This window comes from Leuciscus leuciscus (assembly GCF_965113295.1).
Source record: "Leuciscus leuciscus genome assembly, chromosome: 9".
Classification (NCBI taxonomy): domain Eukaryota; kingdom Metazoa; phylum Chordata; class Actinopteri; order Cypriniformes; family Leuciscidae; genus Leuciscus; species Leuciscus leuciscus.
The window spans coordinates 20,283,333-20,306,323 of NC_138733.1; the positions used below are offsets into that span (position 1 = coordinate 20,283,333).

The 22,991-nt window shown below is 36.0% G+C and overlaps 5 protein-coding genes across 10 annotated transcripts in view; 1 reads left to right on the forward strand and 4 right to left on the reverse strand.

Moving 5' to 3' along the window:
- Positions 1-6,037: 6,037 nt before the first annotated feature.
- rad1 (RAD1 homolog (S. pombe)) lies at positions 6,038-8,348 on the reverse strand. 3 transcript variants are annotated; one of them, XM_082178804.1, is made up of 6 exons: positions 8,192-8,348; positions 7,868-8,081; positions 7,675-7,783; positions 7,339-7,597; positions 6,577-6,675; positions 6,038-6,384 (listed from the first exon to the last, which is right to left on the reverse strand). In XM_082178804.1, the coding sequence occupies exons 2-6, from the start codon at positions 8,060-8,062 to the stop codon at positions 6,207-6,209; spliced, it is 840 nt and encodes a 279-aa protein (XP_082034930.1). In that variant the 5' UTR covers positions 8,063-8,081; positions 8,192-8,348; the 3' UTR covers positions 6,038-6,206. The 3 variants fall into 3 exon arrangements, with proteins under 3 accessions (XP_082034930.1, XP_082034931.1, XP_082034932.1); XM_082178805.1 differs by having other exon boundaries at positions 8,196-8,342; XM_082178806.1 differs by having other exon boundaries at positions 8,288-8,302.
- A 276-nt stretch (positions 8,349-8,624) lies between these two features.
- On the forward strand, positions 8,625-10,572 carry ift20 (intraflagellar transport 20 homolog (Chlamydomonas)). 3 transcript variants are annotated; one of them, XM_082178813.1, is made up of 5 exons: positions 8,626-8,728; positions 9,205-9,371; positions 9,493-9,578; positions 9,657-9,760; positions 9,851-10,572. In XM_082178813.1, exons 2-5 carry the CDS (start codon positions 9,245-9,247, stop codon positions 9,930-9,932), a joined length of 399 nt encoding a protein of 132 aa, XP_082034939.1. In that variant the 5' UTR covers positions 8,626-8,728; positions 9,205-9,244; the 3' UTR covers positions 9,933-10,572. The 3 variants fall into 3 exon arrangements, with proteins under 3 accessions (XP_082034937.1, XP_082034939.1, XP_082034938.1); XM_082178811.1 differs by having other exon boundaries at positions 8,625-8,728; positions 9,493-9,760; XM_082178812.1 differs by having other exon boundaries at positions 8,685-8,727; positions 9,192-9,371; positions 9,493-9,760.
- On the reverse strand, positions 10,295-11,635 carry tmem97 (transmembrane protein 97). The gene is made up of 3 exons (XM_082178810.1): positions 11,462-11,635; positions 11,208-11,352; positions 10,295-11,061 (listed from the first exon to the last, which is right to left on the reverse strand). Exons 1-3 carry the CDS (start codon positions 11,573-11,575, stop codon positions 10,787-10,789), a joined length of 534 nt encoding a protein of 177 aa, XP_082034936.1. The 5' UTR covers positions 11,576-11,635; the 3' UTR covers positions 10,295-10,786.
- Positions 11,636-11,979: 344 nt separating this feature from the next.
- LOC309505433 (fibroblast growth factor receptor homolog 1) lies at positions 11,980-17,811 on the reverse strand. Its single transcript, XM_082178803.1, has 12 exons — positions 17,646-17,811; positions 17,449-17,549; positions 17,034-17,121; positions 16,040-16,235; positions 15,816-15,954; positions 15,603-15,701; positions 14,436-14,596; positions 13,333-13,470; positions 13,151-13,262; positions 12,967-13,066; positions 12,442-12,541; positions 11,980-12,356 (listed from the first exon to the last, which is right to left on the reverse strand). Exons 2-12 carry the CDS (start codon positions 17,492-17,494, stop codon positions 12,306-12,308), a joined length of 1,230 nt encoding a protein of 409 aa, XP_082034929.1. The 5' UTR covers positions 17,495-17,549; positions 17,646-17,811; the 3' UTR covers positions 11,980-12,305.
- Positions 17,812-18,254: 443 nt separating this feature from the next.
- usp32 (ubiquitin specific peptidase 32) overlaps positions 18,255-22,991 on the reverse strand; it is a 49,980-nt gene continuing 45,243 nt past the window's right edge. For both annotated transcript variants that reach the window (XM_082178786.1, XM_082178785.1), the window contains exons 31-34: positions 21,831-22,083; positions 21,330-21,751; positions 21,147-21,239; positions 18,255-20,529 (exon numbers count right to left, since the gene is read on the reverse strand). In XM_082178786.1, coding sequence (XP_082034912.1) covers positions 20,356-20,529; positions 21,147-21,239; positions 21,330-21,751; positions 21,831-22,083 — 942 coding nt within the window. In that variant the 3' untranslated portion in view covers positions 18,255-20,355. The remainder of the gene's footprint in view (positions 20,530-21,146; positions 21,240-21,329; positions 21,752-21,830; positions 22,084-22,991) is intronic.

The following is a 22,991-nucleotide window of genomic DNA, read 5'->3' on the forward strand; positions in this document are numbered from 1 at the left end:
TTATCGACCGTAGTCATACTGTTATCCTGTGCACCAAGTTTCATGATTGTGGCAGAAAGGTTAATTTGCATGTCACATATGACATCAAAGGGAAAAAGAGAAGGGAAAATATGCATGCTTCCTGATTCTCATTCAGCAATGACTGAAAATTTCTCGTAATTGATTACATGATATGAGTGTCATAAGGATCTAAATCACCTACACTGAAAGCAGCAATCATTACATATCAAGCAAAGATGATCACGTAAGTTTATTGTTTGTTTTTTAATAAATATTCTCAATAAAGAAACAGAAGTGAGAACACATTTTTGAAACCCAGTTTCAGTCACATTTGTGAGTGTTTACATAGGATAGTAAAAAAAGGAACTAACAGAAAACAACATGTTTTGTGTTCCACTATGGGCATGTTTCTCTGCAACCACATTAAACTGTTGCCATTAGTGCTGCACGATTCCTCTGATTATAGTGTGTCTACTTCAGATTAATTAGAGAAACCTACAAGATCATGATTCACTGTGTGTTAGAATTATTCATATTCCCCATTAGACCATGCCATATTTAATTGGGCTCTTTATATGCTAATTATTACACTACAAAAAATATAATATAAAGCAATCTATCTTCTATCTATCTATAGGCCTATATATATATATATATGTGTGTGTATACATATATAAATAGCCTATATATATTGTACGAATACAAATTGATTAATCTCATCTAACATAAAACCTTTTGTTTACATAATATATGCGGGTATATATTATTATATTTAAATATATTATATAGGCTTATGTGTGTGTGCATGTCTGTGTATACACACTTATATATGTGTATAAATATGTGTGTATACAGTAAATGCACACACAGACATATATAATATATATAAATAAAATTATATATATATATATATATATATATATATATATACACATATATTTTGCAAACAAAAATGTTTATGTTAGATGCGATTAATTGATTTGACAGCACTAATATACATATATATGTAAATAAATACACAAATTATTATATATATATATGTTAAAAATACAATATATACAGTGGGGAGAACAAGTACCTTGTCCAAGTACCAAGACCTGCTGATTTTGCAGGTTTTCCCACTTACAAAGCATGTAGAAGTCTGTAATTTTGATCATAGGTACTCTTCAACTGTAAGTGGCGGAATCTAAAACAAAAATCCAGAAAATCACATTGTATGATTTTTAAGTAATTAATTTGCATTTTATTGCATGACATAAGTATTTGATACATCAGAAAAGCAGAACTTAATATCTGGTACAGAAACCTTTGTTTGCAATTACAGAGATCATACGTTTCCTGTAGTTCTTGACCAGGTTTGCACACACTGAAGCAGGGATTTTGGCCCACTCCTCCATACAGACCTTCTCCAGATCCTTCAGGTTTCGGGGCTGTCGCTGGGCAATAGGGACTTTCAGCTCCCTCCAAAGATTTTCTATTAGGTTCAGGTCTGGAGACTGGCTAGGCCACTCCAGGACCTTGAGATGCTTCTTACGGAGCCACTCCTTAGTTGCCCTGGCTGTGTGTTTCGGGTCGTTGTCATGCTGGATGACCACGACCCATCTTCAATGCTCTTACTGAGGAAAGGAGGTTGTTGGCCAGGATCTCGCGATACATGGCCCCATCCATCCCCCCATCAATACGGTGCAGTCGTCCTGTCCCCTTTGCAGAAAAGCATCCCCAAAGAATGATATTTCCACCTCCATGCTTCATGGTCAGGATGGTGTTCTTGGGGGTGTACTCATCCTTCTTCTTCCTCCAAACACGGCGAGTGGAGTTTAGACCAAAAAGCTCTATTTTTGTCTCATCAGACCACATGACCTTCTCCCATTCCTCCTCTGGATCATCCAGATGGTCATTGGCAAACTTCAGACGGGCCTGGACATGCGCTGGCTTGAGCAGGGGGACCTTGCGTGTGCTGCAGGATTTTAATCCATGACGGCGTAGTGTGTTACTAATGGTTTTCTTTGAGACTGTGGTCCCAGCTCTCTTCAGGTCATTGACCAGGTCCTGCCGTGTAGTTCTGGGCTGATCCCTCACCTTCCTCATGATCATTGATGCCCCACGCGGTGAGATCTTGCATGGTGCCCCAGACCGAGGGAGATTGACCATCATCTTGAACTTCTTCCATTTTCTAATAATAGCGCCAACAGTTGTTGCCTTCTCACCAAGCTGCTTGCCTATTGTCCTGTAGCCCATCCCAGCCTTGTGCAGGTCTACAATTTTATCCTTGATGTCCTTACAGCTCGCTGGTCTTGGCCATTGTGGAGAGGTTGGAGTCTGTTTGACTGAATGTGTGGACAGGTGTCTTTTATACAGGTAACAAGTTCAAACAGGTGCAATTAACACAGGTAATGAGTGGAGAACAGGAGGGATTCTTAAAGAAAAACTAACAGGTCTGTGAGAGCCGGAATTCTTACTGGTTGGTAGGTGATCAAATACTTATGTCATGCAATAAAATGCAAATTAATTACTTAAAAATCAAACAATGTGATTTTCTGGATTTTTGTTTTAGATTCCGTCTCTCACAGTTGAAGAGTACCTATGATAAAAATGACAGATTTCTACATGCTTTGTAAGTGGGAAAACCTGCAAAATCGGCAGTGTATCAAATACTTGTTCTCCCCACTGTATATATATATATATATATAGCATGTGTTTATCAGCACTACATAAATAATGACACATTTTAATAATGTTAATGAAACTTGAAAATTATTTTAGACACACAACTTATGACTACATATGACTACAATTGTCATCCGTTAGTGGATAAAAGGTCAATTTTATCAGCATTTAATATGTGATGTATGAATTTGTACAAAACAATGTGTGTGTGTGTGTGTGTATATATATATATGCTTAACATTGCAATATCAGCTCTTTAAACCACTCACAGGTGTCATGTTCATCCTTTTCTCCTAAATGAAAGGTGTAAGACAAAAAGCTCATTGTCCTAGTGGTGGTCAATTGCACTGGATGGGAAAGGCTATAGTGATGTCAGAGCTGCTGAAGGCATTACCTCATCTCCATCATCAAGGATCATTTCACACATGGTTGCAAGCTGAGGCAGAAGGAGAGCAGTATTAATGGGTTTGGGGGTGGATTGTAGAGGGCTGTTAAGGCCAGCTGTTGCAAACATGACCCCGTGTGACACCCACAGTCCCCAAACAATGGCTTGATAATGTTGGTTATTTTTAACACAAAGTGAAGGAATGTTATACTCAAATCATGTTTATGCACTGCGGAGTTTCCCATTTCAGGGTTCCTTTCAGCTGACTAGGCAGGAGTTGGTGCTGCGCTTTTGTTGGCTTATCAATTTCATGGTCAGTTGTTTTGTGGAAAGTCAGACATTACATATTATATGTTGATCAAATTGAGCTTTTATCCACTATTGGAGTATAATTAGTTTCAAGTTGACCCTAAAAAGTGTTTAAAACCGCTAAGCTTCATTAACAGTATTAAAGGTTACGTAGTGCATACATTTCTTCTTCTAATTTATAGTGTAGCAACAGACAATATGACTCACTGTCCCTAGTGACGCCGTGCTGAAAGCCGTGCACCTTCTCTTCACCTCCCATGGGCTCTCTTGTTGATAATTGTTGGAGTGTCACAACAATTAGGTCATTGCCGAGTTTGTGTTTGCAAAACCCAGAACCTGACACCACTTGATTCACTGGTAGGTCAAGACATCAAACAACGGGTCAGCGCTCGGTTGTTTATCTGAGGAATGGGTAGAGGATCCCCATCTTCATCATCGAGCAAGCTTGTGTTTAAAGAGCCTGACATCACCTGCAGTGAGTGATGTAGATCTAGCAGGATCAAGTTGCTCACCCTTATCAAATGATACTCTTTGTCTTGGTGTGTAGACAGTGTTTACTTGGTTACGCTGAATGTTGTTGTTGTTTTCTGTTCGGTCAGTAATGGTTTATGCACATATAATTGGGTGATTTTGTAAGGGATATTTACAGTCTTAAGAGTTTATAGATCAAGTGAAAGGAAATCCCTGAAACGATCACAAATATTTAGAGAAGACCTAATATTTTCAGCTATGTTTGAGGTAGTTCAATTAAGTTTTTTTTTTTTTTTAGTAACTGATGAATAAATAGCCAGCATGTTGTTGGAGCTAAAGGCCTTGAAAAGACTTGGTTGGCAGATGGAGAAAACCAGAATTGCAATAAATTGTTTTCCATAAGTAGGGATGAATAGCCATAGCCAATAATAAGCCCACAGCTGCTAAAAATACACCTATACTTTCAATGTACACTATCATTATAAAGTTTGGGGTCGATAGTATTTTTTAAAGGTTTTGAAAATAGTCTCTTTTGCTCACCACGGCTGCAGACAAACAGAAATACTGTGAAATATGATTACAATTTTTAAATATTTTAAAATGTAATTTATCCGTGATGGCAAAGCTGAATTTTCAGCATCATGACTCCAGTCTTCAGTGTCACATGACCCTTCAGAAATCATTCAAATACGCTGATTTGCTCTTCACGAAACAACAATGGAATTTAAGGATTATTTGATGAACTTTCTATTCATCAGATGAATAGAAAGCATTTATTTGAAATACAAATATTTTGTAACAATGTAAATATTTTTACTTCTTGCTGAATAAAAGTATTAATTCCTTTAAAAAATATACAAATTTATATCGTACTGACCCCAAACTTTTGTTCAATAGTGTAGCTCTAAGATGTACAGTTTATTGAAAACAAGCAGAATACAGACCAGACATTATTAAAAGCAAAATGTCAAACATTGGTCCAACTCTGAAAAACTATGTACAAAAATGTCCCTTTAAATATCTTGCTGTAACAAGTCTATATAGCGACAAATTTGGCATAATCCCTATTGCCTCTCTCTCTCTCTCTCTCTATATATATATATATATGAAGAGTTCAGATGCAAAAGCCTCTAAGTGCCATCTGAAATTTTCTTCTAGAATGATCATTTTTATCAAGCTCGTATATTTAAGTTCAGTAATTTCACTTAAATGGCAATGAAAATTACCTATTAATTGGCATTTAAGTGAAATTACTGAACTTAAATATACGAGCTTGATAAAAATTATCATTCTATAAGAAAATTTCAGATGGCACTTAGAGGCTTTTGCATCTGAACTCTTCATAAACTATTAATATAACATATATAATATATAACATATATATAACATCAACATAAGCCTTTTAGCCCAATTTTTCGATACTGATATGATGTTTTAAACAAATCTTCTTGATTTTCAGAATGCTATTCATTAAATTAGCCAACAACTCTCTAATTTGCTTAAAAATGATGTAACACTATTTAATAGCAACTTTGTTTGTTTTTAGTGGGCTTTGCTGCAGCGTCTACAAGCAGCGTTGGACATCCATCAGTCAGGGCAGTAACCCGCTGAGATGAGTGTGACAGAAGCTCGCTTGTTTTGCTCCTGTGATGTTCCTCTGCCCGGAAACAGGGTTGCCTCGACAGCCGCGAATGGAGAAGCGATTGGTCGCGAGGCGGCAGTTCAAGCATCGCGCGCGCTGTTCTGGGACTCTCTGTTAGGAGTGCGTGCGTCAGCCAGCGTCAACATCAAGCTGCTTGGCTCAACTGCATGTTTGCCTCGCAACGCATTCGTCTAATAAAACGAACACCCATTAAAAATGTAGATGTTCCAGACAACAGCTTTCGCTGTTAGTCAGTAATTTAGAGCAAAGTAAACATTATGAGTGGACTTATAAACCTATTGATAAAATACTATCTCTCTCATTCTCTCGCTCTCTCACACACACACAATTTCAATTAATATACGAGTTAAAAGCTAAATCTAAAACATGCCTCATATATATATATATATATATATATATATATATATATATATATATATATATATATATATATATATATATATATATAACCTTAATCCCAACATTAGACTCCTAATAGTTGCAGTGACCTAATTAGCATTTCTCTGCCGCCCTCTGCCGATCACGTATAGTATTGTCTCAAATTCAATACAAAATCCACAAGTTTTTTTTATTTTTATTTCTATCTATATTAAGCTTCTATTTAAGTATAGAACATAAATTATCAGAATAAAGAACCATGAGGTCAGTGCACACTAAATATCAAACAAAATAAAAACAATTATGAAGATGGAGAAAATGAAGCATTTCCAATTACTCTTCTCCCACTTCTTCATCAGGGCAGCAATAGTATTCCACAAAACAAATCTGACCATCATCATTCCTCACAAGATACTGTAGAGAGAGAAAGCCTCGGCTGTCTGTTCTCACCGAGACTTTACAGGACAGAGCCAAGGCCTTTGTAGAAGGTTTCAACAGGGAGATCTTATACCTTTGAGAATAAACATAAGAGAAAATAAATCTTAGTGACTCAGAAAACTTTATTGTTCTTTTAGCACTTACATGTGAATGCCTTGGAAGTTAATTTATAAGCAGCTTGTTTTATGAAGTTCTGAATTTAGCACAGATACACAGAGCTCTGATTGATGGGGAATGCAATCTAAAACAGAAACTGTCCTCCTACCTGTTGGTCTGCAATTTAGTACACTGGAACAGCTCCATCATGTCTGAGTCTTTAGGATAATCATAATGGGCATTTCCAGAATTACCGAATGTGGATAATCTAGGGTGAAAAGGAAAATAATAATGAATATGTATTGGCATTTAAGTTTGACTTGACAACACCACCCTTTATGTTTCACTCAGCAATAGACCAAATTAATAAATCTCATTATTGGAGCTGACATCATACATTAGAATTAATAACCTTACATTAGTAATTCCTTGATTCAATTATATACACTGTTGTTCAAACGTTACGGGTCAAGAAAATATTACTTGTAATTCATTAAATATATCAAAAGAGACCGTAAAGACATTGACAATTTGATTTCTATTCAAAATAAATGCTGTTCTTTTGAACTTTCTATTTATCAAAGAATCCTGGAAGTAAATTCTGGAAAGTTTCTACAAAATATGATCCTGTTTTCAACATTGATAATAATAAGAAATGTTTCTTGAACAGCAAATCATCATATTAGACTCATTTCTGAAGGATCATGTGACACTGGAGTAATGATGCTGAAAATTCAGCTTTGACATCACAGGAACATTTGAAAATATAATCAAATAGAAAACAGTTGTAATTGTAAAGATATTTCACAATATACTGTTTTTACCAAACTGCAGATAAAAAAAAAACTACTTGGTGAGCATAAGAGACTTCTTTCATTAACGTTAAAGATAGTGTTGGCACACTGATCTGTTGTGTGCACGATTACTGTACCTGAAGTAAGGATGGCTTGGTGACATAGTAATCTGCAGAACTTCACTGGTCATGTCAAGCTCAGAGAAAGCCTCTTTAAGACTTTCGGACTGCAGAATCACCTTGTTGGTTACATTCGTGCTGCAAAAGTCAAAGTCTATGGGCTCCTCAGGCTCCTGTGTATTAATCTTGCACACGGTGACCACACCACCTTCCTCCAGGAATAAAGTCAGCGGATATCCATAGCCATTGTAGCACATTCTCAGGGCAGTGCACACACCTCAATAGTACAATAAAAGAGAAATTAGTTAAATACATTTTACAAAAGAAAGACCGGATCACCATTAAGATACACACCTGGGGTTGTGCTCGCCCCAAAGATGGTTAGGCAATCCAGAAGAACAGTTAAGTTAACCTGAAACCCAACTGCATCCTCTTTGATAGTGTATTCTTGAAAGATGTCAGCCTGAGGAAACAGACACACACAAATACACTGATCAACCGTTCTGCTGATAACTGAACCTGTCAGAAACGGTCCTCCAACACCAACCTGAATGAAAGCATTAGCTTGAAGGCATTTAGAGTCCTCTACAGTGACTTTTAACCCATTCTGCGTTGCATTGAAGATGGCATGGTCTTTGAAAGAAATGGCTTTCAGGATGTTGGACAGATTCCTTGCGTTATCCAAACTGGCTATCAGAATGTACTGGTCAATGTCCGCTTGGGACTGAGTTGACAGAGGCATGTTTCTGCGTTGTCAGCATCTGCAATGACATTTAAAACATCTAACGTTAACTAACTAACTTATATTAGCTGTTTACAAATTATGGTGATACGAAAACAGAGACATTACACTAAATGTGTGTGCACCTACCTACATATATGATCAAGCTGTCAATCTCTGGGGGAAAACTAACCTTAAACATAAACAGTATATGTTATATATATGAAATGTAAAGATTTACATAACTTTTTTTAGAGTTTGGCGCCCTTAAGTGGCCGCTGCTCAGTCTTCTTCTGGTGTTTTGAGTTTAGTTGTTCATTCGATCCCTCGCACGCACCGCAGAGGTCTGATGCGGAACTGCAGGAAGAGTTGATATGCGGACGCTTTCAATATTAGGAGGGGAGGGGTCATGGTGTGAAAAGTTAGGCACAAACACACTTGTTCTGTAATCTCTCATAATTACAATAAAGACAATATTTATATATATGAATCATATAGACTCATGCTTTATTTCATTTCCAGACATGCAAGGTGTCAAACATAAATGTTTAAAATGCGTTTGTGCACCCCTCTCACTCATCATGAGTTGGACCAGCCGTCGCCTGGCAGCCGAGACAGCCAGACAGATGCGAGGAGGCAGGCGGTCGGTCGGTCAGCCCGGCAGAAGTGCCACATAATCAGTTAAAGGTCAGTTTCTCAGTTACGTTTGAGACATTCCCTGATTTAACTTTATGTAAGTGTGTAATTTCGTTTAATAATTTGAGCGACTTACTATAAAAACCACAATATGTCCAAGGCTAAGTTTCCAGCTGGTTTGTGTTTGTTTATCTATCTCAATAGTAACCATACCATACCAACAACAAAGCGAAACTTGTGAGCAGTAGCATTTCTTCCTCATCTAACGTTATGTATTTAAACTAAGTTGACGTGTTTTATGTAATGTAACGGCAGTGGTAGTTACATGTAACGTTAGTTCAAATTAACCAGCTAACTAGCTAACGTTAAGCGGTTAGCTAGCTTATTGTGATCTGGTGACAGTGCAGGGAAATCAATATTGTATTCGCCACTAACGTTACTTGGTTCACATTTGGAACGGAATAAAATGATGCTCGTGCTGTTTCTTTTAAAATAGTCCTGTTTATGTATTTCTGTGTGATTTCCAGCTATTATCGAGTCCCACAGGCAGGTTTAGGTCCTCTGGTCATGGCTAAAGACCCGTTGGCAGAGGCTGGTCTTCATTTTGATGAACTCAACAAATTGCGAGTACTCGAGCCCGACGTGAGCCAGAAAACCACGGAGCTCAAAGAGGAATGTGAGGACTTTGTTGACAGTGAGTTTTTTTTATTATTAATTTGTTCTTTATCTTATTGAGTTTACTTTATCTCTACTTCGTTGCTTCTTTTGACAGTACAGATCAATAATTTATGCTTGGCATTTGTTTTTGTAAACAGAGATCGGACAGTTTCAGAAAATTGTAGGTGGACTTATTGAACTTGTGGATGAACTGGCAAAGGAAGCCGAAACTGAAAAAATGAAGGTACATTCTTGCATTTTAAATAACCTGCAGTGCAGATTTGTTATGTTCATTTATATAACTTCAGTGATTATTCTACAGGCCATAGGTGCAAGAAATTTGCTGAAATCGGTTGAAAAGCAACGAGAGGCCCAACAGCAACAGCTTCAGGCTTTGATCGCAGAAAAGAAAATGCAGTTGGAAAGGTTATCTGTCTTATTAGTAGGCCGATCAATGATATATTTGTGCTCTGTATTTTTCCACTATATGTGAGACTATAATTGTTTGTTTTGCAGGTACCGAATAGAATATGAAGCTCTTCAGAAAGTCGAAGCGGAGCAGAATGAATTCATTGATCAGTTTATACTGCAGAAATAAGAGTGCTGTGTTTTCTCTCTCTCTGTTGGACAGAAAAAAGTGATGCTATGCATCTTGACTCACAATGACTTCCTATAAAGTACTGGGTCCCAAAGTAGGTTAATTGAATTGAGCAGTTTATAGGTGACAACAGACATCAACCTGTCTGTTTCAGCCTCAGAGTGCTTTTGCATGGCCAGTTCCAGGGGCCATACTTGTAATCTTTCCAACTATAGTTCATAATCTCAGATACTATTTATATACAATATAAGTTATTTATACTATTTATATGGAAATTAGTTTGTAAATCTTTTTTTTTTTTTTGTACAACAGCAAAATACAGTATTTGCATGTTACTGTAAATAATTCCATCATGAGACATCTTCAGGTAAATTGTTTATTTTCTGTATGATTTTTATTTTAACTGCTGTTTGTGACTTGAACCCGTCCAGTTTTATTTGATCATATCCTCATGGCAATTTTATTGTCTGTTCATGGGACCACACCAAAATATTTTCCATAGAAGTTATGGAAATCTATTTAATATGAAATTTGCTTACTTATTTGTTTACATTAACCGTTATTAGGTGTGTAATCTCAATATTTGGCTATCTTCATACAGATCTGAAGAACATTTGAATAAAAATATATTTTGCTTTTACATGTGTTGTCATCAGTAAACAAAACTGTAAATTACCATGGGGTCAAAAATGGCTTTTTTTTTGCTTAAAAATTACATACAATTATCAAATATGCTGGTACATATTCAAATATTTTTTTCACATTTAACCAGTAATAACTAGCAATAACATTGAAACCCTGGTGGGTTATAATGAATGCATCCATCTATAATGTGTAGATGGGATGAACTGGCATTATCTTTGTTTCTTGGACTTTGAGGAAGTGTTTCCTTTCGGAGAGGTTGAGTTATATGTTGAGCTGAAGAGCATGGTGAGCAGTATCATGACGGGGATGATGAGGTACGGAGCATAAATTGACACCAGTGTCAGGCGTTCGTTCAAAGTTTGGGGTCCTGGATGTGGCGCCAGAGGAAAGTTATGGAAAAGCACGTGGCTTAAAATTGGGACCAGAGTAGTGGCCACATGAACGGAGTAAATGATTGCTGGAGTTCTGATCCATTTGCAGCCACCTATTAAATGGAAAACATCACATCAATTAACAGGAGTAATGAGACAATAGTGACTGGTATGCATTGACACAAGTGATCCACCACTAGATGTCATTGTTGTGTGATTTAAGACGTCTAATTCCACAAATGATCATGGTACTACTGACCCTTCAGGAAAGCGTATGCTGCAACTGGGAAAAAGGGCAGCTGGACGAGAGCTTCGCAGAATACAAAAGATTTGAACCAGGCTGGCGGGTCCATCATCATCGGGTCCTTGAATTCAGCGGCATACCAGTGCAATAAATTTCTCAGCTGTAACACAAATAATAATATTACATAATTACATACAAAACTGCTAAATTTAGGATATGGTTCCTTTAGTGACATACAACTGAATGTGCAGCACAAAGTGCAAACTTACCTCTGGTGGATACAGATGTTCGGGAAGTAAAGCCTGAAGATCAACCACGAGAGTAATTGGAATGTGCGACGCAAAGTAAATGAAATATATAATTTCTAAAGCGCGAAGTAACATTTTAATTGTCTAGTGCTTTAACAGTTTTCGACAAGTTCCTTCTCCGTCAGTGGTTCAGCAGCCGTGGACGGCGTCAGTGGTCAATTATAAAGTAGCGTGTTACTCCTCTGTTTCTGATTGGTCCTTTAACTCGGTCACTTCTAATCTTTGTCTTTCCATTGGTCCATCGGCTCGGTTGATTCCTGAAGTGGGCGGATTCTTGATTGCACATTGGCTCATGGAGCGTAACCGTGGAACACAATCCTTACAAAAATGACCATAGCAACTAGTTTTATGATAAAATAGATGCTTATTTTATTGTTACTGAAATTAAACTGTCATTACTAAGCATTAGCCACCATTGTAATTTAATTTTTTTTGCAATTTGTGAAGGAAGCACTCACCACCATTAAACATTTCAAGACTTTTAAATTGTTAAACTTATTTTATTAAATTATTTTGGGTTAACAAAGCATGTTTATGACTACAAACACTGACTTTTTTGTTGTTTTCAAAATGATCCATGGAAATATAGCAAGAATATTGTGATTTGGTCATTAGAGTTGTGTAATGTCATATATATATATATATTAAATCCTTAAATACAAACATTGTTAAAAAAAAGTATGCCTGCACACAATTAAGTAGGTGTTACACGAGAACAATGATAAAACAATCGCTACAAAATTATTGTAGTATTAAAAAAGTTATTTGATGTGTAGAACAACGATTTATGTTGTTTTTTTTTCATTCACTTTTCTTCTGCATTCATGATCCTTTGGTTGTCAACATCCACATAATCCTGCAATATATCAGTAATGTTTTATCACTTATCTCTAGTATAAAGGTAAAGAGTGAAGAGTGGCTCAAGGACAAATATGACTCACCCCATCACTCTCCACAATATTCTCCAGGATCTTGACAATGTCTGTAAATGAAGGTCTCGATGTGTATGGATCCAACCAGCAGTCTAGCATGATCTGTTCCCTACATGTTAAAATAGATATGTATTACTGGAAACCATTACTACAGAAGCTTGCTTCCACAACGGAATTAAAAAAAAATTCTGACTCTCAAAAATTCTCAAATTCAGACTTTTTTTCTAGCAATTGCGAGTTTGTAATTCCGAGATATAAACTTGCAATTGCACAATTAAAATTAAAGATATAAACTGTTCCCTCGCAATTTAAACTTTTTGTAAATATCTCACAATTTAGCAAGAAAAAAATTGTGAGATAAAAAGTCGAAATTACCTTTTTAATTTTTTATTCTGTGCTGGAAACAAGCTTCCATACATAACAGACAGTAGGTCAGTAAGTTATCATGATGACAAAAATAAATAAATATATATTTATATAATTGATATGATATATTTTAATACATTTAATAATATATTTTATATGGTCACTCACATTTCTGGACGGCAGGTACTGGGGACAGTGTTTTTATATCCAGAACAGACACTATACACCACTTGCTCAGATGTGTTCAGATTTGGATATGGCAAGGTGCCTATAAAAATACAAAATCCAATATTTGTGATTTATTCATCAAAAATATTTGATAAAACAACCAAATATCTCGGATATTTCTCACCAAATGACTGCATTTCCCACAGCACGATCCCAAACGCCCAGACATCTCCCTTAAAGCTGTAGTAGTTGTTCCGGAAGTACTCTGGAGGGTACCAGCGCAGGGGCACGCGTTCCTATGAGGTCACATTAATATTAGCCGGATGGTCAATGAAGATGTGGGAAGAACAGGTGCGATTAGTTCACCTTGTGTTGTTTCTTCCTGCTGCTGCGTCTGCTCCTCATGCGGGTCAAGTCCCTGGCCAGGCCAAACTCCGCTACCTTCACCTCCCATGGGAATCGGCTCACCAAAATGTTCCTTAAGGCAAGGTCACAGTGCACCACCTGAATGGTACGCAGAAAACGTCCAAAATCATTCTTTCCATTTTTTATGTAGCCCAGCCCCTTTTCAGCACTGCACTCGTTGCGTTCTGTCTTCTGGTTTGTATTTCCACATCATGAAGGTAAGATCTTACGGATTTATGAATGAACTTCTCATTTTAAAATCTCCTAGGTCAACTGACATCCACTTCAAACATTACACTGCTCATTTTATCTTTTGTTAAAGGTATAGCGGAGGATCTTTCCAAATTTTAGATAAGACCCGCCCTCTCCACTTTTTGAAAAGTTTGATTGATTCACCAGAATGATTGACAATTAGGAGGACCAATAGTTTAGACTACCCACCAGGAAGTAAAACATCCTCCGCTATACCTTTAACTATACAAGTAAATCCACTTCACCGGCTAATTACTCTTCGACAGCGATATGCCATAGAAATACACAGAGCTACCGCAAAAACAGAAGTTTAAACATAAAATTCTAAAGATGGCTTTTAGGGGCGTAACGATATACCCTCATGTCACGATTCGATACATATCACGAAACGATATTATTGCGATACTCCAAGACATATGGTAAAAGGTTAACGAAAAATACTGTCGATTAAAATGTTAAATTTGGTATTACGAAGTGGGTGGAAATGAATAGGCTTGGACTTGGTGCTGGAAACCCAATGTGACACCAGAATAAAAATATTCATGATTCTGAAGCTGAAAATACAGAATTATTTAAGACGAATATGCTTGCACTCTGTCACTGACTAGATATATTTCAAATAATGTAGGTCACTTTTTACTGGTAACATTACTTTTAGCACACATATTCCCCCATTGCATTTATTATACACTATATTCAACATTATATATAGCAGTTTAATGTAGTACTGAAACGGAAACTAAAAAAAGTTTCTCTCTTGCATAAGGTTTAAATCAGAAGAGCTGTATTATATTTGTGCCAGCTTGTGATACCATTTTGGAGCGCAAGTGCTCCATGCCCAGGGCGATGTGGTAAGACGCAATGGTGAACTGGCTCTGCAGTTCAGGTTCGGCACTCAGTTCGTCTTTGTGTTTCTGCACAAAACTGCGCAAGGTCCCGTAGCTTATGAACTCCATGATCAGCATATACGGCTCTGTGAAAACAGACAGTTTTGGTCACATGATACATTATTTTAGTAAGTTTGACAAGTTTTCTTGAATGATAAATGAATAATAGTAGAAGTGGAGAGGGAATGTTTGTGATATGTGACCCTGGATCACAAAACCAGTCATAAGTCGCTGTGGCAAAAGCCAACTGTACATTGTATGGGTCAAAATTATCACTGTTTCTTTTATGCCACAAATTATTAGGATATTAAGTAAAGATCATTTTCCATGAAGATATTTTGTAAATTTCTTAACGTAAATATATAAAACATTTATTTTTGTGAGTGAATGCAGTACAATCACGAACGTAAATGGACAATTTTAAAGGTGATTTTCTCAATGTTTCGATTTTTTTGCACCCTCAAATAGTTGTATCTCAGCCAAATAGTGTCATATCAAACCGTCTAACAAACCGTACATAAATGGAAAGCTTATTTATTCTGCTTTCAGATGATGTATAAATCTCAATTTAAAAAAAATTAACCCATGTGACTGGTTTTGTGGTCCAGGGTCACATATTGCAAGTGGATTCATTAACGGATATTGCTACAACAAATGAATATCTCTATATTCTACTGTAAATTTTGTGATATTTGTTAAGATTATTGTTGAACAGGATTTGAACAAACCCATTACCCACTGTATTACACTCATCCTGCAACGATTGATGATGATCAAATCATGCGAAAAATGCTGTAACTTTCTAATTGAGGAAGCTTACAATTTTTACCTGGTGGACGATCAAACAGAAGAAAAAAAACATTATAGGAGGGACTTGAAACATATTTTGGGACGAGACTATCATATAGACCACCCAGAACACCCTAACAACCACAAAGAAACATAAAAAAAACACTTTAGCAACACTCGTCAACCATTTCAACACCCTAAGACTGTCGGCAAGTTTTGCTCAGGCAAGATAGTGTATATTTGACTGTTTAGCTGCATTTAAGGTTTAGTCATACAATACTGAAGTACAGCAGCATGACTTACCCTCCACTGTATTCCAGTCTAACAGCTGGATCACATTTTTATGATATGCCAGCTTTCTCATAACAGACACTTCGTTATCCATCTGCTTAGGGGTGATACCTGCAAATGACAGCAAATCTAAACATCAGCTGGATAATTGTTAAGATATGCACACAATAACTTGTTTTCAAAATGCATTTAAATCAACATAAATGTGTTTGCATATAGTTTTACCGTCTTTTCCAATTTTGCAAGTGACCAGTGAGTGTCCTCTACAAGTGCCCTTCATTATCCTTCCTTTGTAGAAAACTCCTTCTCTACCCGCCTTTATGAGCTGAATAAGGTTCAGGTCTGCTTTTGTGAACCGGGGAACCTGAAGATTAATTCTTCATGTTACATTGGAGAGCACTAAACAAGTCAGTCAAATCACATTTCAAAAAATATTTCTAATAGTGAACCTGTAGTGGAGGCTTCCAGGGAAACCTGCAGCTGGATTTAGTTTGTTGTCTCTGTAATGGGTTCTCTGTAGGACGTTCTGGTAGTTCAGGAGGATTCAGGACATTGGGAGATGGAGGAGGAGAATCTTGGGAAGGAACTCGGGGGATCGACCGTCCCTGCCTCAAATCCCGTATGATCTTCTTCATTGACCGATACCTAATAAGAGAAACAAACAGAGCGTTTTCAAAAGCTCGATACATATAAATAAAAATGATACATTTTCTTTTATAAATATATAACTGCAAAAATTGTATATTAAAAGTGGAAAATTGTTGAAAAGTAAATATTTATATATATATAAGTGGTCAAATCAGTTAATCACACATTTGTAAATATATGTATGCATGTGTATATATATATATATATATATATATATATATATGAAGAGTTCAGATGCAAAAGCCTCTAAGTGCCATCTGAAATTTTCTTCTAGAATGATCATTTTAATCAAGCTCGTATATTTAAGTTCAACAATTTCACTTAAATGGCAATGCAAATTACTTATTAATTGTCATTTAAGTGAAATTACTCAACTTAAATATACACGCTTTATAAAAAGTATCATTCTAGAAGAAAATTTCAGATGGCACTTAGAGGCTTTTGCATCTGAACTCTTCATATATATATATATACAGTATATATATACAGTATATATATATATATATATATATATATATATATATATATATATATATATATATATATATATATATATATATATATATATATATATATATATATATATATATATATATATATATATATATATACATATATACATACACACACACACACACATATATATTTACAAACTTTAATATTAGATGCGATTAATCAATTTCACCGCACAATTTAATAATATAATATTTAAATAAATATTAAACAATTATTATTAGATAAAGTTTATCCGTCCACAAGGGTCCATTGATAAAAAAAAAAACAGTTAAAATATACTTGTTTAGGCAAAGGCATCCAAGTATTATCATGAAGAAAACGGTAACAGCATAAATGCAGATTAGAACGATGTGTCCAACATCAAGCTCTGTAAAAAGAGAAAAACCAAACATACAACTATAATTTTAGTATAATTCATTTTGGTTTTATTTAAAAATGAAAAATTTTGATGCATGTCACCAATATTTTTCACCTCTTTCGATAAAATGGAGAAAATGATATAATGTAGATGTATATAATTATGTAATGTATATATATATATAGTAGTCAACATTTGAAGTGGATCACAACCTTTCATCAAAGTTACACATGAATTTTGAACAATACCCGCTCTTGTCTTAGGACAACTGATGAACTTTTTTTGATCCACTTCAAATGTTGACTACTGTATATACATACACACATATATACTTACTCTTCCAGCCTGGTAATTCTGTACCGGATGAATTGTCATTTGCCATAATGAAGTCAAAAGCATCATATGCTTTTTAAAATCATCTAAGAGATATTTCAGAGCTAAAAGAGCTAAAAAAAGACACGAGACAAAAATGATCATTTCATGTTTCACATCCCTTTTAAATTTAATTTAAACTCATATTATACGCAATATACCTTAAATGTTAACCAGGCGACGTCTCCTTTTATGTTCAAATGCAAAACCTGAAAAGCAAATGTGTAAAAGATGTGTTGTCTCCTTGAAGAAAAGACAACAGAATGCACGTCCCCCAGGATGAACTCATTATGCAATGCACACCATTGTCTAGCTTTCTTCTGCATGATATGAGCATGCATGAAGACCACTGAGTTTAAGATGCTGTTCAGAACAATAAGCCACAATTCTTCAGCACTTGTGGTTTAGAGCTGAGTTCTATAAGTAGCACGGTATGCAGATCGACTCACTTCCTGACTACAGAATGCTCGTCTCCAAATATATGTGCAACCCACAAAGTGCTCAAAGGTCTCGAGGTGATTCTCATGAACTGAATTTGTATATTTCATTCAAGGGAAATATTCTAAAGGAAAATATTCTGTAAAGTGAGTGGAAGGGTCCTACAAAAGGTTAGTTTTAAATGTCAAATGTGGCTTGAATTCAAGGAAATATGTCTGATTGGTGACACTGGACGCTACAGAACCCGACAGAGGGAGGTGTGTGGTTTCCTCTTGGCTGTTGAAGGAAACACCTCGCATTATTCGCATGTAATAAACACAGAAGAGAAAAGCTCGCATTTGGCTGCATTTAATTTGTTCCTTGAATAATTGTTACAGATCAACATCATCACTCCATATACAACTACAAGTACATTTGTACAGTTCATTTTCATTGGCGTATTTACAAAACATTTATGTACATTTGTCAGTGCAATGTCAATTTTATTCTTTAAACAACACTTTACAAAATAAAGTTCATTAAATTAATACATCTCTAGCAGTTCATCAAAATTAATTTAACAAAATTAGGACTAACGACATAGACAAAGACACACATCAGTAGTTGATTGCACTACTTGAAAAGAGATCATTTTGCCATTTTAATAAATTATCCCTGTATAAAAAAAAAAAAAAAAAAAGTGAATGCTTAAAGCATGTTTGTGGTTACTGTAATTGTAATACATCAAACAGCCAATTTTTTATTTAAGAGAGATATCATTTGATTTTGGATGTTGGATATCTTTATATTTTTCTTCCAACATTAAAATACCTAAAAACTGGTTTACAGTCCGCATTACTCATTATGATGATTAATCATTTCCTTACAGTAACACACCTGTGTTTATTTCACATACATTTCTTTTTCTGACAGGGATAAACCTTTCTTTGATGGCTAACATTTAGAGTATCCATGGAAATCTGAAAAGTACAGCAGCAAAAATGGGTGCGGGCGAATGAATCCCGATGATTTCCAAGGGTTTAACGTCCCCTCACAGGAGGAGCTCATTCAGTTGACGAGTTGCTGAAAAATAAGAGCCATTCAGTATTTCATACATCATTTCACAGTGGTAATTAAGTTGGGCTCTCTTTTCAAGAGTCACTAAAGAAATGCTACTAATAACCTGGAATACCCTCTGACACAGACGTCCAGAACGTTCAGCAGTTTAGTGAGGATGCTGTTCTCTAAAAGCGTGGGTTGTGAAATATTCTTCTGTGCTAATACTGTTCACACAACAGACCTTGTTTGCTCTTGTCTGACAGTATTCAGTGCTTCCCACAGATTACGTACATGAACCAGCAAAACACTTTGGCTTGGACACATGAGAAAACATTAATCAGATATGTATCTGTTTGCTGTTTTTAGTCTCTGGGGTTAACAGTTTTTTTGTAAAGCAAAAAAAAAAAAAACAGTAGTAACAGGAAAACATGTACAAAGCAGCGGTATTGTTGAGAGGACGTGGTTTGATCAGACTGCTAAGACTAAAGCTGTTAGCAAATGTGTTTAGGCAAAGTGAACTACTGCATTAAAAAAAACAAAATTCACATTGATAAAAATAAATTGATAAAAAAAAGAAAAAAAGATATACATTTACTCTTCTAAAAAAAAATTAAGTCTCAAAATAACCCACTTAAATAAGATTTAAAACTTTAAAAAAAACAAAAACAGCATATGTATAATTTGGCAGCAGGGAGTGGGAGGATATTCTATTAAATGGCAGAAATTGTCTTTAAAATGAACTTTTTTTGGAAGTGAATTTTGTCCATAAAATAATTTCAACTGCCCTCAGATGATATAATACTGTCACACTGATTTTCTATGAACAGTTGGCCAAAAGATGTGAGGTAGTGTATGGAATTTACTGTAGAAAAAGAAAAGAAATCAACTATGCCAAAACTAAGCCAACCAAACCTTTAGAGAAACCTTTTAGGGCTCTATAATTTATACCAACACCATCTTCCCCATCAGTTTCCTAATTAAAAGAATCTGTTCTGTCCATTAGCATTCAGAAATGTAGCACTACAGAAGCACAAGCTCTTGTTATGTGATTTTTTGGATTCACCTGTGTGGGTTGGCATGTGAAAGAGCAGTTTTGTCTGTTTGGTAATGGTGATATCAAGGGATTGGCTAACAGTTATTTGTTTGCTTGGCAACAATCACATGATCGCTACAGTTCTCTGTGATTCACTCATTCACCCTCTCCCTCGTGTATCTGAAGTGTCAGGTACCTCTATTCTGAAAGCACAGTCAGCGGCGGTGTTGTGCCTGTCGGCTAACTGATATTTTGTGCTTTCACAAATGATGGTCCTCTGGGGCGGCTCTGCCGTTTCAGTCCTCATTGCACTGGCGTACTGACAGACCCCCCTAGTGTCTTTAATGTGGAAGAGCATGGCATCACTGCAGCACACAGTACTTCTTGTAGTCAGATTCAAAGTCTTCGTCCATGCTAGTGGTGTCTGCCATCTTTTTGCCCTCTGTTTTTGGCAGAAACTGCGAGTAATCCACTCCCTGTTGCTCATAGAACAGGATGTAAGCTGAATCTGTGTCAATCTCGTCCGAGTGAACTTCCTGAATAGATGACAAGAAACCGTTTGTTTTAAGTGTTGCACAATACTTGTTTTAGTGTTGTCACGAAACCAGACATTATCAAACTTTCAGTAGTCCACACCAATGCAAGGGAAATATTTCAGGAATGTAAATTTCCATGTTGATACCATAGTACTTACATTGATTGAACACATGATTTTTATTTCAGATTGAATTGTTTTAGTATTATAGGTATTATTGTATTATTTAGTATTATTGTTGTAATATTTCAGGAATATAAACCCAATGTTGATACCACAGTACTTATATTAAACATGCTATTTTCATTTAATTTAATTTTAAATAACATTAAAATAACATTTATTTCAATTAATTCGATTTAATTCAATTCAAACAATGTTGAGCTTTTGAAAGCACCTTCCAGTCAATGTGATGATACCAAATTCAGATGGTAATTGCTGACAGATACTTCAGGCTGTAGCGCCCAATTTGTTTATTTTAGTACCGGTACTTTTGACATCTATACTTCGTTGTCCTAGAATTTTCCATCCTTGCAGAAATATATACTCTGTGCAGTATGAGTGTCAAATAATAGAAACCCCTGAGATGTCAAAGAATAAACAGAGTTGGGATCTTACCTTGCAGCTGCTGTCATTGTAACAGTACCATTTTTCATTGGGGTTTTTAGCATAAGTCACATAGTGCCCCCCTCCCATTATTCCTGAATGGCACTTAAAAGAAAAACAACAATTAAGGTGTCAGAAAGGCTTTTTACAAAAGGAATCATTACACATTGAAACATGTAGAGAAGAATCACTTACTGAGATTGCATATAAATTGTACAGGGGCTCCAGGCAGATGTCATTTCTTTGGTGAGGGGTGTCCAGGTCTGAGCTGACCTCTGAGTGTCCATTACTCTGACTGCTGTCTTGTCCCAGTCCATTCACCATGATGGCATCGCAGTCGCTGCTTGAGGCGTCCAGTGACCAGGTGTCTTGCCCATTTGCATCAGATGGCATCTGATTCTCCCCGTCCGTCACTGTGCCCTGCTCTGACTCGGTCTCGCTCTCCTTGCTATTGCTACAGGCATCCAGGTTTTCTTTGCTGTTGCAGAGTCGATGCCTACTGCCCAGCTGTGGAAGACGCAGACGCCCCTGTTTCCGTCCTGTATTTTTGGGGCTGCTGCCAGGGCTGCTGTTTCTGCTCAGTGGGCTGCACACCCTCCTGATAGAGCACGGGGTGCCTAAAACAACAACGCAGTGGTTAGAGAATCTCAAGCAGTGTTCATTTAAAAGGTCTACAAATAGAGAAGAGAGACAGACCTTTGCCAGAGCTGGGAGGACTGGCCAGAGTAGTAGTGGAGATGGAGGACATAGAGGAGTCTCCTCTCTCCAGCCTCTGGAGCTCCTCTACCAGGCATTCGCTCTGGAGGCTCTGCAAGCTGCCCATGCTCTGAGCTACCTCCCGTGGGGTGAGGAACGCACTGGGGTCAAAGCTCTCGCGTGGAAACTTCACAATCTTCTGAGACTTAATCCACCGACCATTGACAAACTGGAAGCGTTTCAAATGAACAATCTGAAAAAATATGTTGCAACCAAATGTTACAAAGGGCAACTTGCTTAAAATTACATTTATGTTATACAGTATGTTAAATGTAGCTTATTTCGCTCAAAAGATCTAAAACTATATAATAATAAACATAAATAAAAAGATGCATTTTTAAAGATTTTATTAAAGAAAAAGGAAAAAAAATTTTTATTTAATTTTATCAGATTAAATTAGCTAAAAGGGCACAATTTAAATCAGCCATTACTCCAGTATTCGGTGTCACATGATGCTTCAGAAATCATTCTAATAGGCTGATTTGATACTCAGTTATCATCATTGTTGGAAACAGTTGTGCTGCTTCATATATTTTTTGGAACCTGTAATACATTTTCAGGATTCATTGAAAAAGTTAAAAAGAACAGCATTTATTCAAAATTTTTATCTTTTCTAACAATATAAATCTTTACTATCACTATCTGCTTTTATTATCAATTTGACACGTCCTACTAAAAAGAAGAATTTTTTTTTTTTACTGACCCCAAACTTTTGAACGGTAGTGAATCTATTTTATCTATTCCTACATCTATTTTTATTTTAAATAAATGCTGTTCTTTTTTAACTTTCTATTCATCAAAGAATCCTCAAATAAGGTTATCACATGTTATAAAAAAAATATTAAGCAGCACAACTGTTTCTAACATTGATAATAAATCAGCATATTAGACGGATTTCTGAAGGATCATGTGACAGACATGACACTGAAGACTGGAGTGACGGCTGAATAAAATTCCGCTTTGCGTCACAGAAATAATTTATAAATAAAGTATATTAAAATAGAAAACCATTATTTTAAATTGTAATCATATTTCATTACTGTTTTTTCTGTATTTTTGTTTAAATAAATGCAGGCTTGATGAGCAGAAGAGACTTCTTTC

Bases quoted from the DNA above. Each gene is read 5' to 3' on its own strand.
- rad1 (XM_082178804.1), bottom strand. From the start codon at position 8,062: ATGCCTCTGTCAACTCAGTCCCAAGCGGACATTGACCAGTACATTCTG. The intron at 7,784-7,867 runs GTTGGTGTTGGA...CTGTTTCCTCAG, and splicing joins AAGCTAATGCTTTCATTCAG to GCTGACATCTTTCAAGAATA. The intron at 6,385-6,576 runs GTAGGAGGACAG...TTATTCTCAAAG, and splicing joins ACTAAATTGCAGACCAACAG to GTATAAGATCTCCCTGTTGA.
- ift20 (XM_082178811.1), top strand. From the start codon at position 9,245: ATGGCTAAAGACCCGTTGGCAGAGGCTGGTCTTCATTTTGATGAACTC. The intron at 9,372-9,492 runs GTGAGTTTTTTT...TTTTGTAAACAG, and splicing joins ATGTGAGGACTTTGTTGACA to AGATCGGACAGTTTCAGAAA. The intron at 9,761-9,850 runs GTTATCTGTCTT...TTTGTTTTGCAG, and splicing joins AAGAAAATGCAGTTGGAAAG to GTACCGAATAGAATATGAAG.
- tmem97 (XM_082178810.1), bottom strand. From the start codon at position 11,575: ATGTTACTTCGCGCTTTAGAAATTATATATTTCATTTACTTTGCGTCG. The intron at 11,353-11,461 runs GTAAGTTTGCAC...TTTGTGTTACAG, and splicing joins AACATCTGTATCCACCAGAG to CTGAGAAATTTATTGCACTG. The intron at 11,062-11,207 runs GTCAGTAGTACC...TCCATTTAATAG, and splicing joins AGCATACGCTTTCCTGAAGG to GTGGCTGCAAATGGATCAGA.
- LOC309505433 (XM_082178803.1), bottom strand. From the start codon at position 17,494: ATGGCAAATGACAATTCATCCGGTACAGAATTACCAGGCTGGAAGA. The intron at 13,067-13,150 runs GTGAGAAATATC...GTATTTTTATAG, and splicing joins GTGGGAAATGCAGTCATTTG to GCACCTTGCCATATCCAAAT. The intron at 12,357-12,441 runs GTGAGTCATATT...GATATATTGCAG, and splicing joins ATATTGTGGAGAGTGATGGG to GATTATGTGGATGTTGACAA.